We start from the raw sequence: 14,040 nt of genomic DNA on the forward strand, positions 1-14,040 counted from the left end.
GCAAAACCAGGTGCCAAAACCGAGTTCTGCATTTTTCCCCTCTCAGAGTGGCAACACCTCTAAGAAAAAAAAACTCACAACAAACCAACTTTTCTCATTGTTCTAGCCCCAGGTTGCTGAGGATCTATAATTTCACTGTTGATGGGTTGTAAGGCAGCAGTAAAGAGCCTTATTTATTTATTTTATTTCCCTATGTTTATTTCCTCTAGCAGCAGAACATTTGATCTGTTGGTGGTCCTGGCCAGGACTGGTTCAAAGCTTAATGAGCTGCATTAATATTTTTAACAAGTGTTGTTGAAGAAAGAGTATGTCTAGAAAACATCAGTAGTGCTGTTGTGTAAGTAACAGGACAGCAGGAGTAAAGGCAGAGTCAGAACAGCCAGAAAGTATCCTGACATTCTTCTTACTTGATAAGCTTTATAGCATAAACAAGAGCATCACCCAGTTCTTCCTGCCAAAAAGGGAATTACTCTTTGCTTTATTCTATTGTGAAATGCTACCTCACACAAAATTTACATTCACTTCCTGATGACATTTATGCTGCTCTTTCCTTCATGTATCTATTGTTCATTCTATTTTTACAGCATTTTCATCTTCACTCTCACATCTCAGTTTTTCACCACTTCAGAACTATTTCTCTCAACAACAACTTCTGCTTGACCCCTTTCTCCGACTGCTGCCCCAGCACAGAGCACCCTGATACAGAAGAAAAAGGCAGTGAATATGCCGTGAGGAAGAATATGCTATAAAACAGATACCAGAGCAAGTTTCCTTTAAGAGGACATGTTGCTTGTTAGTTACAGTCAAAGTTAAATGCCCTTCTATGAATATAGAAGAGTAATTTTATTTTTTTTAAAGATGCAAAAATGACTATTTAAAAATATGTTTTGATCCATAGAGGAAAACAGACAGACTTCGGAGGGGAGAAGGGGGAGTAGACCCCTTCTCAAGTTCTTGGTAACTTTGTACAATGGAAAAAACCACTGAATTTGTCATCTGTGTTAAGAGAGAAGAGATGGCTCCACCACTTTCTGCATGCTTTGCCCTGATAGAGACTTACTGTAATGACGGAGCAGACGCTCACTACAGTTTAGTGAGCAATAAGGCTTTAAAGACACAGGGTTACTAACCTCTAAAGCAGAGTTATCCTCTGAGACACTGAACTAATTGCATGATGAATCTGTGCTAGATGGAAGAAAAGTTCACAGGAATAGCAGCATGTGTCTTGACTCCTCTCCCTGCTTCACAACACTTACCTGCAACATGTTTTCAAAAGTAAGCATGTACTGGACTTTTTAAAAAGTTACTCAGGTGCTATGCTAGGCTATTTTTTGAAATTTCATTTTCTGTTCTTCCATCCATAAAAAGAAAGAAAAGGAGATCAGTGTTGCATTCTAGAAACTTTATTACACACTTTAAAAATGCCTCAAAATTACCAGGCAAAATACTTGACAAAGAAGTAAAGACATCCAAATTAGTGGTACTGAGCCCCAGCATCCATAAGTGCACAGACCAGACCAGGAAAAGCAAGTTTCACTGGCTACCACCATATTCTTGAGAAGAAGCAACACTTCCACCAGTTTTCTTCGGAAGGAGCTGAGGAAGGATATTTGGCATGACCCCGCCTTGAGGAATGGTCACACAGGCAAAGAGCTCGTTCAGCTCATCATCATTTCTCACAGCCAGCTGAATGTGCCTGGGCAGGATCCTCGTCTTCCTGTTTTCATGCGCAGCGTTCCCTGCCAGCTCCAGGAGCTCTGCTGTCACGTACTCCATCACTGCAGCCAGGTAGATGGCAGCGCCAGAACCAATCCTGTCAGCATACTTCCCTCTTCGCAGGAGGCGATAGACACGGCCCACAGGGAACTGCAGGCCTGCCTTGGCTGATTTGCTTTTCTTTGATGCTCTTCTAGGGCTGCCAGCCACTGCTTTTTTCTTTCCACGTCCAGACATTCTGACAGGCAAGGAGACACAGAGGGATGGAGGTCTTCAAAACACTTGGGTGCTTGGGTTACAGCTAATGGACAGCAAGAGGAGGAAACAGCAAGGTCAGTTCTGCTCTTCCACATCTAGGAGGAAACTCATTATTTTCTTGAGGAAAGAGCTCACCACACACCACAGTTCATCAACAGCAGAGCTAACATTTTAACAGTTATTGTCCTTTTCCAGCCTGCCTTTTAGGAGAAGGATCGCATTGCAAAACCTGTCAAGGGTTATTGAAGTTAGATATGAAGGGCTCAAAAGGAGAGAGGCTTTCCCCTGCTACTTGGGGTGTATTTAGGATTGAGGCATGGTGGGTTTTCTTCAGCAAGATTTTTTCTTAAACACCCCAACTGTTACCTCAAAGCTAACTTGAGGCCCGTCTCTTCCTTCAAGAGCAATCTGCATTACTACTTCTACTATCAAGTTACAACTTCCCACCATTTCAAATCTAAAAATGGAAAAATTCTTGCAGCCCACAGCTTGTTTTACCCAAAATACCCCAGGACATTTTCATACACAGCTTTAAATTAATTCCCTAAGCTGTATTCTCTGATTTCTATGAGACTACTACTAGAGGTCTTCTATACCAGAAAAAGGATAAATGGATTTGGACAGCACAATGCAGACCAAAGAATAGAAATTACCATCTCATGATAAAGGAAATTCAGCCCAGCTAGAATACTCTTACAACTGGAGTAGCAAAACTACCCATTTAAATAACATTTCTAGTCTATAAGTAAACAGGACAGTTAACTTCCAGCACAGCTATTTACAACATACAAAATCAACCATCACTACATTAATATTTAGGATTTTTACTGAGAGATTTAAGTATGCAAAAAAAAAAAAAAACCAACCAAACAGAATAAGCTTTGAGAAGAAGATGAAAAAATAGTAAAACTTAAAAAACCCCACAGCTCCTAATAAAATCCAAGCAAACTAAGCCCTTATAACTCCTTATCCCTATTACCAGACAATACTTTTTCCAAATTATTCACAGTACAGTCACACTGTGTAAGAGAGGCAGCTAGCTTACACAATAACACAAAGCCCACAACCCCAAATCTTCTACAATGCATTATAAATGAAAAGTACATCACATTACCTTCAAAAGTTCTTATTTTTTCCTCATCTGTACCTTGCTACAACCTGCACTCAAACACAAACAAGCCACACAACACCATTACCTCTATCCCAGCCCCAGAAACTTTTTATTAGCAACTTTTTCTTCTCACCAGCATGTCAACTGGGTAATTAATGAGTCATTTACACATGTGCTTCATCTTCCTTCACCTAATCCCTGATTTGGGGCAAAATGAAGAAATACATTACAGCTGCTCAGAAGCAAATTGGCTGGGGTGAGGGGGAAGAAGGCAGGCTGTCTGCAAGGGCTGAGCCATAGCTGAGACACTGCCAGGTCTCACCCGCTCTGGCTGGAGTATTTCTGTCTGCATGCTATGTGTAAAAGCAATCCTCTTCTTCCTGGGGAAGCTTGATAAAAAGTACATAGGGAAAATGGGCTTTGTAAATATATTTTAAGTTGGGTGGGAGGGGGAAACTGTGTTTTGCTTTACATGTGTCCTGGGTAGAGTCATGCTTGGTTCACATTGTGTCTGAGTCCCAGCAAGTGATGTCATGGGGCTGCTTCTAAGATTTAGGCTTCTGCCCCCTCTTCTGGTAACTCTGTCCCTGATGGGGCTGAGGGTTTACCATGGTTCTGGTGCTGAGGGTGCTTGGCTAGTCCCTCTTTGTTCACCTGGGCAAAAATCCCACCTCGGGCAAAGGAATATTTTTGAGCAGCCTTTAAAGAAATGAGTGCTCACTTCCTGCTCATGCTCTTTCTGTGTTTGTTTTCTGGCACTCAAAGTAGTTTCCATCCAGCAACATACAAGAGCCATGAGTGTGAACGGTATTTCAGCCACAGAAGATGATTGTTTAAACCAGAGTGTGAAAAATGCATGTTTTATGATTAAAAATATGTGCTTTTATAGCAAATAATATTTGCTTTTCACAAATATTAAAATGAATATTATATGTGTCATGTTTAAAAGTTATACTGCAATAATCCTTTTCAGTAGTGCGTTAAATATAGTTTTAGGCTATAACATAATGTTAAAATAGAAACTATGCTATGTAAGATACTTTTTTTAATAGTTCAAGAAAGGGATGAGATAATCAAGAAATTCTTTGCACAGAGATAACTACAAGAAGACACTAAAATCCCAAAGAAAAGAATTATTGCCTTCTTATCGTGAAGAACTAGACACTGAGGGGCCAACAGACATTGAGGGGCCAACAAGATGAAAGGGGGAAAGTTGACAATAACCAGAGAAATCCCTAGTTTGAAAGGAATGTATGCATCATGTATAAGATATATGAATATGCAACATGAATATGAATATGCCTTAAAAGCTATTGCTTTTAAGGGTTAATCCTTTGTTAATCCTTGTGTATGCTTTCAAGTGGAAAGCATCTGAACATTCATAATTCTTTGCTTTTATTGTCCTAACTCTGACTGTCCAAATTCTTATTGCTCTAATTTGTATTACTATTTTTATAACCATTTTATTACTATTAAACTTTTAAAATTTTAAAACAAGCGATTGGCGTTTTTCACAAGAGGGTACTCCCAGAAGCCCAGGCTCTGGCAAAATATTCAGACAGCAAAACTGTGAACAGTTCAGCCTTGGAATGTATCGCCTGCCAGACACCAGTTGTGGGTCAGAGCCTCACAGCACCTGCATTTGTGGCACTTAACCACTTTTCTTACAAGGATGAGCATTTAGTCTAAACTGAGTGAGGTTGAGTTTCCTGCCACCTCAGGGCATCGAGCAACCAGTATGGGGTACCCTCTGCACGTCCAAATGCTCACCATGAGGACTGATGTCCTCTCAAAGCACAGCTGTCCATTTCTCCTAATTCAGAGGCAGAAAAGGTGGCTGTGCTGTACCTTCAGTAACCCGGACTTAGCACAGGGAAAGTGGCCAGCCCACTTCAGAATAACTGGCTGTTAATGGGACGCCCACAGATGCCCATGATCTTATAACGTGGAAGTGGGCCTTCTAAATTTTCCTTTCGGGCCCTTGTCAGAGCTGAGACAGTCCTTCCTCCACATGCCCAAACACACTCTTCTGGCCTGCTGGCAGATTGTTCAGGGTTCTTTTACGGGGACTGAGATCTGGGTAAGCACGCTGTCCATTGGGCTAGAGCATAAAAGGAGGGAAAGGGAGGCAGGAGCAGGTCTCTTCCCTCTGCTATGTGCCTTTGAAAAACAAGCTGAAAAGATCTGTTCAGTTCTTTGAAAGGGTAGGCCTAGGGGCCTGTTTGTTTGGAATAGGGTGTGATCCCAAACGGATTTGGGTCACCACATCCAACACACTTTTCAGTGTTTTCTGAGTGATACTTTAACACAGACTCATAACTGAAATAAAAGTAACTATCAAGAGACAAATTTCTGGTAATATTAGTTGGCTATGATCCAATCATAACAATACTATAAGTACACCTGACTATGCCTAATAAGAATAAATAATATAGGCTTGATAGCTTATTATATTTTATTTTATTTTAACAGATCAGGGGAAGAAGATAAACCAGTAGGGAAATAAAGCAGGGTATGAAATACAAACAGATAAAAAAGGCTCAGTGAAGTGGAAACACAGAAAAAGACTGAGAGGGGCCACAGTGAATCACCTGTCCAACCTCCGTGCTCAAGCATGGTTATTCTATGTCAGGTTGGAAGGGGCTTGGAGCAACCTCGTTTACTGGAAGATGTTCCTGCCCACGGCAGGGGGATTTTCGATCTTCAGGCCGCCTTTCAACTCAAACCTCTCTGCGGTCCCTTCCCACCGCCCGTGACGGCCGAGGCCTCCGCCGCCGGGACCGTCCTTATTAGGCGCTGCGGGAAGCGGCGGCGGCGACGCTGGGCCCGCCCCTCGGCAGCGCCGCCTCCTCCGGCCGCGCCGCGCACGCCGGGACCGGCCCTGCCCGGCCTTGCCCAGCGCCGCTGCCCGGGCACGGCCCGGCCCCGCCGGCACCATGCAGGTGAGCAGCCGCGGTGCCCCCGTGTCCCCGCACCGGCCGTGTGCGAGCGGTGCTGCGGGGCGAGCCCGGCCGGGCCAGGGCTGGGGCCGCGCCCCCGGCTGGGCCCCGCCGGCAGCCGCGGGCCGCCCTCCCCGGCCGAGTGCCCGGGGCTCCGGGGTGGCGGCGGCCCGGCCCGGCCCGGCCCGGCTCGGCTCCGTGCCGCTCTCTCGGCGCGGAGGCGGCTGTTACGGGGCGGTGTTGTTCGGCAGCTCCATGGCTGGGTTTGTGGCAGTTTGTTGATTTTTTTGCAGCTACGGTACTTATTTCACTACGGTAGTGAGCGAGTCGGCGTTTCAGGAGCTGCATCAGTGTGATAGTAAATGATAGTAAATACGGAGTCAAGCGAAAGGTGACCGCAGTCAGAAATGGGGGGAAAAAAGTCTGGCGTTGTGTTTGCTGAGCTACATTGTTCTTTTTTTCTTTATTTTCTTCTGTTTCTTCTCCCCTTCTGCCCCCTACCTCTCCCTTCCTGTGCCCGATAGTCCTGGGGCTTAGTGGGGCGAGACAGATGGTTATATATGGCTGTGAGCAGGCCTGGTGTAAGGTGTACAAGCTGTGCAAGCTATAGCAAAGCAGTAGGTGTGTTCAGTTTCTAAACTGGACCTAGGCCAAGACGGCAAGGAAGCACAATCAACCTGTGGGTGCTTATCACTGAGATTTTTTCTATTTTAAAAAATAAAATTGCCTGCTAAATAGGAAAATCTCATACTCAGCTACTTGGCTTTTCAACAATACACAGGGGTGTATTGGCCTTGTTCTGCAAGATTATCGCAACTATTTTACAGTAAAATCTCAGGAATAGTCTAGCTATAGATTTAGATCTGAATCCTTAGCAATGGGCTTGGCTGACAGAAATGGCTTGCTTTTCTCTAAGCACTTATATAGTCACTCTGACTTGAATCTAACAAGGAGACTTCCCATGTACTGAGTGCTAGGTCTGTAAGGTTTGTCTTGTCACTAATGCTCCTGTGTGTGTCTTGTGACCCTTGATTTGGTGGCTTGTCTTGCTGAGGGTCTATAAGGAAGCCCTCAGGCTAGCTTCCCTGTCACCCAGCTAATACCCTTATCTTCCGTTGTACTTGGTGACAGATGCAACAGCGGTTACAATGCTTCAAACTTTGGTACCCAACCAAGACCTCCTGTGTGTGCTGTGAGTGGGATGGAATAAAACAAAGTCAATCCTCAGGGTACTGCAGGTCTGGGGCTAGAAAGAAGCCTCGGCATCAGGAAGATCTGCACTGTGACTTTCTGGCACCATCCATCCAGTTACCAGTTTAGCAACTGTGTTAAGTTTTGGAAGTGGTAAAATTCACCTTGAAGAAATACAATCCATTTTTGTTCTGTTATAGGATCCAAATAAAGACACGGAGTGGAATGACATTCTGCGCAAGAAAGGTATCCTTCCTCCAAAGGAAAACCTGGAGGAACAGGAACGGGCAAAGGAAGAGGAGCAGTTTGCCATCCTTCAGAAATCTCTGGGTGAGTGACCAGCCAACTCAGGCAGCAGCAGAACAAGCCTTGGAGTGGCTCCTGGGGGAAGCTTTCTCAAAGAAATGGCCAGCAGCAATGTTTATATGCCACAGAATCAAAGTGATTTCAACTTCTGTGGGAGAGGAAAAAACAAGTCTTGAGCCCTAAGTTATTCTTAAAGAATATACCTTATAATTAACTTATTTTATTTATATTCTTACAATTGTTAGGAATAAGCATACTTCAGCCAAGGTGTAATTAGTAGGATGGCATGATAGGTAAATACTGAATGGGACCATTTTGACCACCACAGGTCACCACCACAGTTGTAAACAGGTCTGACCTTACAGAAAATTTCTGTGTGGAAACATGAGGACATGGGGCACCATTCAGGAATACTCTGCATTATTTGCTTTTAGTCTTTAAATTGTTTATTTTAGTCTTTAAACAGGCGCAGATGTTTGTGCTTAATAAATGCTTGTAACACTTATTGACTGTTTATTATATGATGCTGTTGGGGAACTCTGAGTAGGAGTTAGATATTGGTATATAGATTTGAATATTGGTCTTGAAAGTTAGATGCTGAGAGTTTGAGATAAGGGTCCTCATTCTCATTTTTAAACAGAGGCCTCTAAAACAAAACATTTCCGAGGACTTCATTACCTCAGATAGATTTAATTCTTCTTTTTTAAAGCTTTGTGCCCCACAGGACTGCAGTGTGTCATTTTCCAAGTCTGTAGGGATACCAAAGTTTCATCTGTGCAGGATGATTAGCTGTTAATGGTATCAAACAAATACATTCCTGAACACATGGATTCTTCCAGCACAGCAAAGCTTTGTTCTTCGTGTCAGCTCTGTATTTTTATGGAAGTAAATGTTTGAAAACTGAAATGGGAGCAGTGCAAAGGGAATCTGCCTGGTGAATGTGCATGTCTGTGCTGCAGCTGCTAAGCTTGAAAGCTCATGCAGGTAGTTGGGTGCTAGTCTAGGCAGCCTTCAGCTCAGAGGCCTTTTCCATCTGTATGCACATAACACTTCCTAATAATCCAGTAGGAATAATAATGACAGGTTGAGAAAGCTGGGGCTGCTTACCCTGGAGAAGAGAAAGCTTGGGGGAGAGCTGTAGCACCCACCTTCCAGTGCCAAAGGGACTGAAAAAAGAGCTGGGGAGGGACTTTTTAGAATCATGGAATAGAACCATAAAGTATCCTGAGTTGGAAGGGACCCACAAGGATCACTGAAGTCCCAACTCCTAAGGGCAATTCCAACTTTACGATACCATGTAGTGATAGATAGGACAAGGGGGAATGGCTTTAAGGTGAAGGACAGTAGGCTTAGATTAGATATTAAGAAGAAATTCTTTGCTGCGAGGGTTGTCAAGCACTGGAATGGGTTGCCCAGAGACGTTGTGGATGTCCTATTGCTGGAAGTGTTCAAGGCCAGGTTTCATGGGCCTTTGAGCAACCTGGTTTATTGGAAGGTGTCCCTGTCCTTGGCAGGAAGGGTTGGAACTGGATGGTTTTTAAGGTCCCTTTCAACCCAAGCCATTCTATTATTCTAAGGTAATATTTTTAAAAATACACTGCATACTTTCTATGAAGCTGTCTTTAGAGTAAATAAATTTTGTTGGACTGATGAAAGTGAATGAGTGTTAATCCTGGAATGAGGTTTTTCTGATTTAATGTTTCTTCTATTCTAGTGAAAACTTATGAGGACATGACTCTGGAAGAGCTAGAAGAGAATGAAGATGAATTTAATGAGGAAGATGAGAGAGCTATTGAAATGTACAGGTCAGAGCAGCTTGCAGAATTTGACTTTAATGATAATTTGAGGGTCTTTCTTTTATATGCTTTTAGATATTGTTGAAGAGAAAGGATGTTTTTAGGATGATGGAGGAAGGGGGTTGGGTTCCTGGTCTCTTGTGGAGCTTCTAAGTGTCTTTAAAAGGATAACAGTGTTTGAATTCACTATCCTTTATCTACAGCCTAGCTTTGCAGAGATAATGTGCACCTGCTGAGTGTATGGCCGGGGGATCCGGAGAGCTTTGAAAATCACCTCCAGTATTGCCTAATTTTTGTGTGAATGAGATTAAGGTGCTACAGATTTGCATAATTAGTGTTGGTTTCCTTCTATCTCGTAATGTCTCTCATGGCTTTTGCCATTTAGTTTGGTAGTGTATTATCTGGACAACAAATGTCTAGTGAAGGAAAAAAGGCATTTCAGGAAACACAGATTTACTTCTTGCATGTGGCTTTAGCCTATGATGCAAATACAAGAGCACGTACAGTGTCCTTTTGTGCTTACTGCTCTGGGGTTAGAAGAAGATTGTAATTTGTCTCTGAAGTCTAGGCCTCAACCAGCTCCTTCAAGTTATGTTCCGTCAAAAAAAATGCATCTATTCACAAGATGTCTTTTTCATTCCTGGCTATTCAGGCAGCAAAGGTTAGCAGAAATGAAGGCAGCTCAAATGAAGAATAAATTCGGGGAAGTTTTGGAGATTTCAGGAAAAGATTATGTTCAAGAGGTTACAAAAGCTGGAAAAGGTATATGGGTAGTCTTACACCTCTACAAACAAGGGTAAGTTTTTTTTTTTAACCATTAAACCTTGCACTGTCAATAGCTGAAAATGCTCCAAGGTAAATGTGTAGTTATTGTGGAACTAAAGACTGATTTTGGAGTTCTAAGAAATAAAAACAAATTAGTAATTTTAATACTATTGAGACAAGACTGCTGAACTTCATTCTAGAATGATGTTACCATAAGGTGGCTTTTTTATACATCTCTACAACACAGCAAGATGTGTACCATACAGCTTCCATAGAGGTAGCTGCTGCCACTGAATTATCCAAGCTTTGGAAATTACTCTGGATCAAATGCAAGGGGCTGTGAATAGGAAGGATCAATGTGTATTTAGCTTGGTTTCTAGTGGCATACAAATGGACTGAGCAAAGTTTGCAGTCCTGTCACCATGATAGAAAACCTTGTCAAAAAGGTCTGTTAACGTTGCTAGATTTTTTTTTTTTTTTGGAAGGTTATGAATACTTGCTGTTGTTCTTTGTCTCTAATTGCCTCATAGGTGTTGGTCATCATTTGCATACCTTCTTCCAGGAGCAGCTTTGCTTTTCTTTTGCCCTTGCTCATGCAGCTTCTAAGTATCTTCAATTCATTAACCAGTTTCCCTGAATGCAGAGGGGGTAGAGGGGAAGGTTGCTTTACTAATATATTAAGACAAAAAAAACCCACCACACACCAAAATCTCCAGTGGTGCTGATCTCTTGTGAATGCTGGAATAAAGAAGTTGCTTCTGGTACTTTTGTCTTTGCAGAAAGTCATAGTCTGATAGTTCTGATCTTTCTTCTGGAGCCATTTACTTTTTCAATTTGTCTCTTGATTTCTCCTTTTGTGTGTCTGTTGCTGTTCTTCGCAGAATTCCACTCTGTGCCTTAATAAATCAACATATGAGTGGGCTTGCAAAGAAGTTCAGAGACGTGAAATTCATCAAAGCTATCTCTACCACCTGCATTCCCAACTACCCCGATAAGAACCTGCCCACGATATTTGTGTACCTGGAGGGAGACATCAAAGCTCAGTTCATTGGGCCTTTGGTGTTTGGTGGCATGAACCTGACCAGGGATGGTGAGTGCATCTCTTCCAAAGGAAAAGCAAAACTGTATTGCTGGGAATGAGAGAAATGAGGCTTAGGAGAAGGGAGGTACTGAAAATGATAGTAGATTTTTTTTTTCACCTCTATGGCTCAACCACATGGCTGTCTTGTAAAAGCACCTATAGGCCAACATGTAGGTATTTGTCTTGTGTGTGCAAGTATTTATGCTATGTGTTGGGTGAAACCAATTTTGCTGGATCTATTAAAGGGTAAACAGTACCCATGCATGTCTTTTACATAAACAACTGCCCTTGCCTGCAGGGACATGAGAGTCTGTGCACTTGCCTACTGGATTGTAGGGCTCCTTGTTTTATTTTCAAGATGATGGCATGTGTTTGTCTGTTGTCCCTGACTGAGTCAGCTTAATTCAGTCATCACAGAAAGCTGTGTACTGAAATTTCTACACTTTTCTTTTATGTGTTCCTTCTCCCCTAAGCACATGTGCCTTCCACTGAAGATTTAAGGAAGTGTGAGGTTGTGTTCATTATTCTGTAATACCTGAAAGAAATTAGATTTGATGATAGGATTGTCACCAGCAGTAGGAGAACGATTTCAACTGAATGTGTTGTATTGACTTTCTACCACTTCTGGGAAGCAATCCAGTCCAGTTTGGGCCTACTGCTGGTGGTGATGTCTCTCTTTACTGTCTAAAGGAACTAATATTTAGTGTGTGATGTAGAGGCAAAGGGGTGAATTCTATTTAAATGCTACATCCGTGGAAAATACCTGTAATTCAGATATGTAAATGAAATTTCCACAATTTTTTGCCCTTTATCAAATTTATTCCCTGCCTCTTTTGATTGTGATGAGCTCAGTATTTGATGGGAGCAGCTGCAACATACGAGCAGTATTCCTTCACTGGCAATAGATGTGCAAACATGTCTTCTACTCTTATGTGGTTAGAAGGAGGTAGAATTCACTTTCACTGGGAGAGTTGCCTCTAAAGCTGCTACTCTGTATCCATCACCTCTTTTGCACTCCTGGTAGCAGGGTGGCACTGGGGATGTCACTGATAGGTACAGAGCAGTACCCTGACCTTTGGGCCCTGGGCTGAGACCTGTGCCAGCACGAGGGACTGGGAAAGGAGGGCTTGGCTGGAGCTGGTGTGGTAAACGGTGCAGGAGCTTGGATCTGGGAGAAGAAGAGGGGAGGGAGGATGATGAGGGAAGTCACCTGGGGAGCCAAGGGTGGGCTTTCTCCAGTTTGCTCCTCTATATTCATGACTCTTGTTTTGCACTGCACAGAATTGGAGTGGAAGATTTCTGAATCGGGTGCCATCAAGACAGACCTCGAAGAGAACCCCAGGAAGCAGATCCAGGACCAGCTCATGTCCTCAATCAGGGCGTGTGTCCCAGCCAGAGGGGAGAGTGACTCAGAGGATGACTAATTCCTGCGTCTGTATCTGGACTGATGCAGTGCACTTGCAGCCAGTGTTCCCACCTCAAGCACTGGGGACACTCCTTAAGGCCTTCCTGAGCCCCAGAAGGGTAGCCTTTCAAGACATTCATTCTAGAAACCTCTAGAAACAAAAAACATTTCTGTTTTTTAAAAATTGCAGCTTCACTCAAGATGCTGAAAGACATTTTGTATAGTGAAGCCTGACTAAATCTTACTCAAAGGTTTTAAAATACAGATGTGAGTAGAAACAGGTCTCTTGTTATTATTTTCATAGTAAATTGCTACTTCTTAAAAGAAAATGAAATATGAAGTGGTCATAAGTGCACTGTTTTTAACAAGCTGAAGTTGTACACATCAAATCTAAATAGCTGTGTTAAATAATTGCTTATGGCACTTAAACGGACCATCTCTTAGCCCAGTGTGCTCAGACCTCTGACAGCCTGGACTCCACAGAGAGCTGGGGGGTGGTACCCACGATGCAGGTGCTTCTGAAGGTGATGTGTGGTCCTCTGCAGAGATGTGCTGGCACCAGAGGGACAACATGAGACTGCAAGCTGCGATTCCAGGCATCTTGAGAGAGGCCTTGAGGAGGGCCAGCCTGTGCTGGGACCTGCTGAGTCCCAAACTCCACTTTTGAGTTAGCAGCACTATTTTACCTTTCACAAGGGCTGAGCTTCCTGCACCATCTTGCCTGTTAATTGCAGAATAAAATTCAAGATGGTGGTGCTCAAGTGTGAAACTGCTGATTTCTTCAACCATATCAGAAGTCAGGTGTTCCTATGGTAGTGCCATTGCCAAATGGGAGGGAGGATGATGATTGAGGAACTGACATCTTGCTATGTTGAAGACTTCCATTTTCCAGCTACAGTAATAATAACTGAAGCCTTAGAAGAATATAAACTTAAATACCCCCTTGATTGTAGATCTGCTGAAATTTGGAGCGGCTTGATTATTTTGGGTTGAATTTAATGTCCACCTACGCTTTCACTTGGTCTATACTGAGGCTAACAGTCTCCAAGAGCTTTTGCTAATGAGGCTGCCCCAATGACATTTTGCTATATTGCTGATGGATTCTGTGGATGGATGGTACAGGATGCTATACTCAATAAGCAGTGATACTTTAAAAAAAAAATATTAGTTGGTAGTGACTTTCAAGCATGATTCTGGCACTCTGAGACAAATCAGTGTGAAATCCAAACAGCAACTAACTGTTCTTTCAGGTGAGGTTGTAAGATCCTGATGGAGAGCTTCCTCTTTGAGATGTGAATGGTTATTTGAGTTTCACTTGTCTCCTTTCTTTTCTTTTAGGTGTTTTTTAGCAGAGTAGCTAAAATACTAATCTTGTGCCAGTGAGCCAAATGCAGCATAACAGAAGCTGATAGATCCTGAATATTATTACATAGCAGCACTCTTCTCATGACACAGGACTATCCCAAATGCAG

General features: G+C 42.9%; 2 protein-coding genes across 3 annotated transcripts; one reads left to right on the forward strand and one right to left on the reverse strand.

The window, feature by feature from the left end:
* Positions 1 to 1,532: 1,532 nt before the first annotated feature.
* Positions 1,533 to 5,809, reverse strand: LOC119706906 (histone H2A-beta, sperm-like). 2 transcript variants are annotated; one of them, XM_038151151.1, is made up of 2 exons: positions 5,677 to 5,809; positions 1,533 to 2,017 (listed from the first exon to the last, which is right to left on the reverse strand). In XM_038151151.1, the coding sequence occupies exon 2, from the start codon at positions 1,951 to 1,953 to the stop codon at positions 1,534 to 1,536; it is 420 nt and encodes a 139-aa protein (XP_038007079.1). In that variant the 5' UTR covers positions 1,954 to 2,017; positions 5,677 to 5,809; the 3' UTR covers position 1,533. The 2 variants fall into 2 exon arrangements, with proteins under 2 accessions (XP_038007079.1, XP_038007086.1); XM_038151158.1 differs by having other exon boundaries at positions 1,533 to 2,069; positions 5,677 to 5,784.
* A 64-nt stretch (positions 5,810 to 5,873) lies between these two features.
* Positions 5,874 to 12,892, forward strand: PDCL3 (phosducin like 3). The gene is made up of 6 exons (XM_038151172.1): positions 5,874 to 6,027; positions 7,416 to 7,545; positions 9,236 to 9,326; positions 9,970 to 10,113; positions 10,964 to 11,172; positions 12,445 to 12,892. Exons 1-6 carry the CDS (start codon positions 6,022 to 6,024, stop codon positions 12,585 to 12,587), a joined length of 723 nt encoding a protein of 240 aa, XP_038007100.1. The 5' UTR covers positions 5,874 to 6,021; the 3' UTR covers positions 12,588 to 12,892.
* Positions 12,893 to 14,040: the final 1,148 nt, after the last annotated feature.

Source organism: Motacilla alba, chromosome 1 (assembly GCF_015832195.1).
Source record: "Motacilla alba alba isolate MOTALB_02 chromosome 1, Motacilla_alba_V1.0_pri, whole genome shotgun sequence".
NCBI lineage: Eukaryota > Metazoa > Chordata > Aves > Passeriformes > Motacillidae > Motacilla > Motacilla alba.

What these genes read in the sequence shown, in the direction of transcription:
- PDCL3 (XM_038151172.1), top strand. An exon ending in TTACACCTCTACAAACAAGG is followed by an intron (nt 10,114 to 10,963) that starts GTAAGTTTTTTT and finishes TGTTCTTCGCAG; the next exon opens with AATTCCACTCTGTGCCTTAA. An exon ending in CATGAACCTGACCAGGGATG is followed by an intron (nt 11,173 to 12,444) that starts GTGAGTGCATCT and finishes TGCACTGCACAG; the next exon opens with AATTGGAGTGGAAGATTTCT.
- LOC119706906 (XM_038151151.1), bottom strand. Translation starts at nt 1,953, where the DNA reads ATGTCTGGACGTGGAAAGAAAAAAGCAGTGGCTGGCAGCCCTAGAAGA.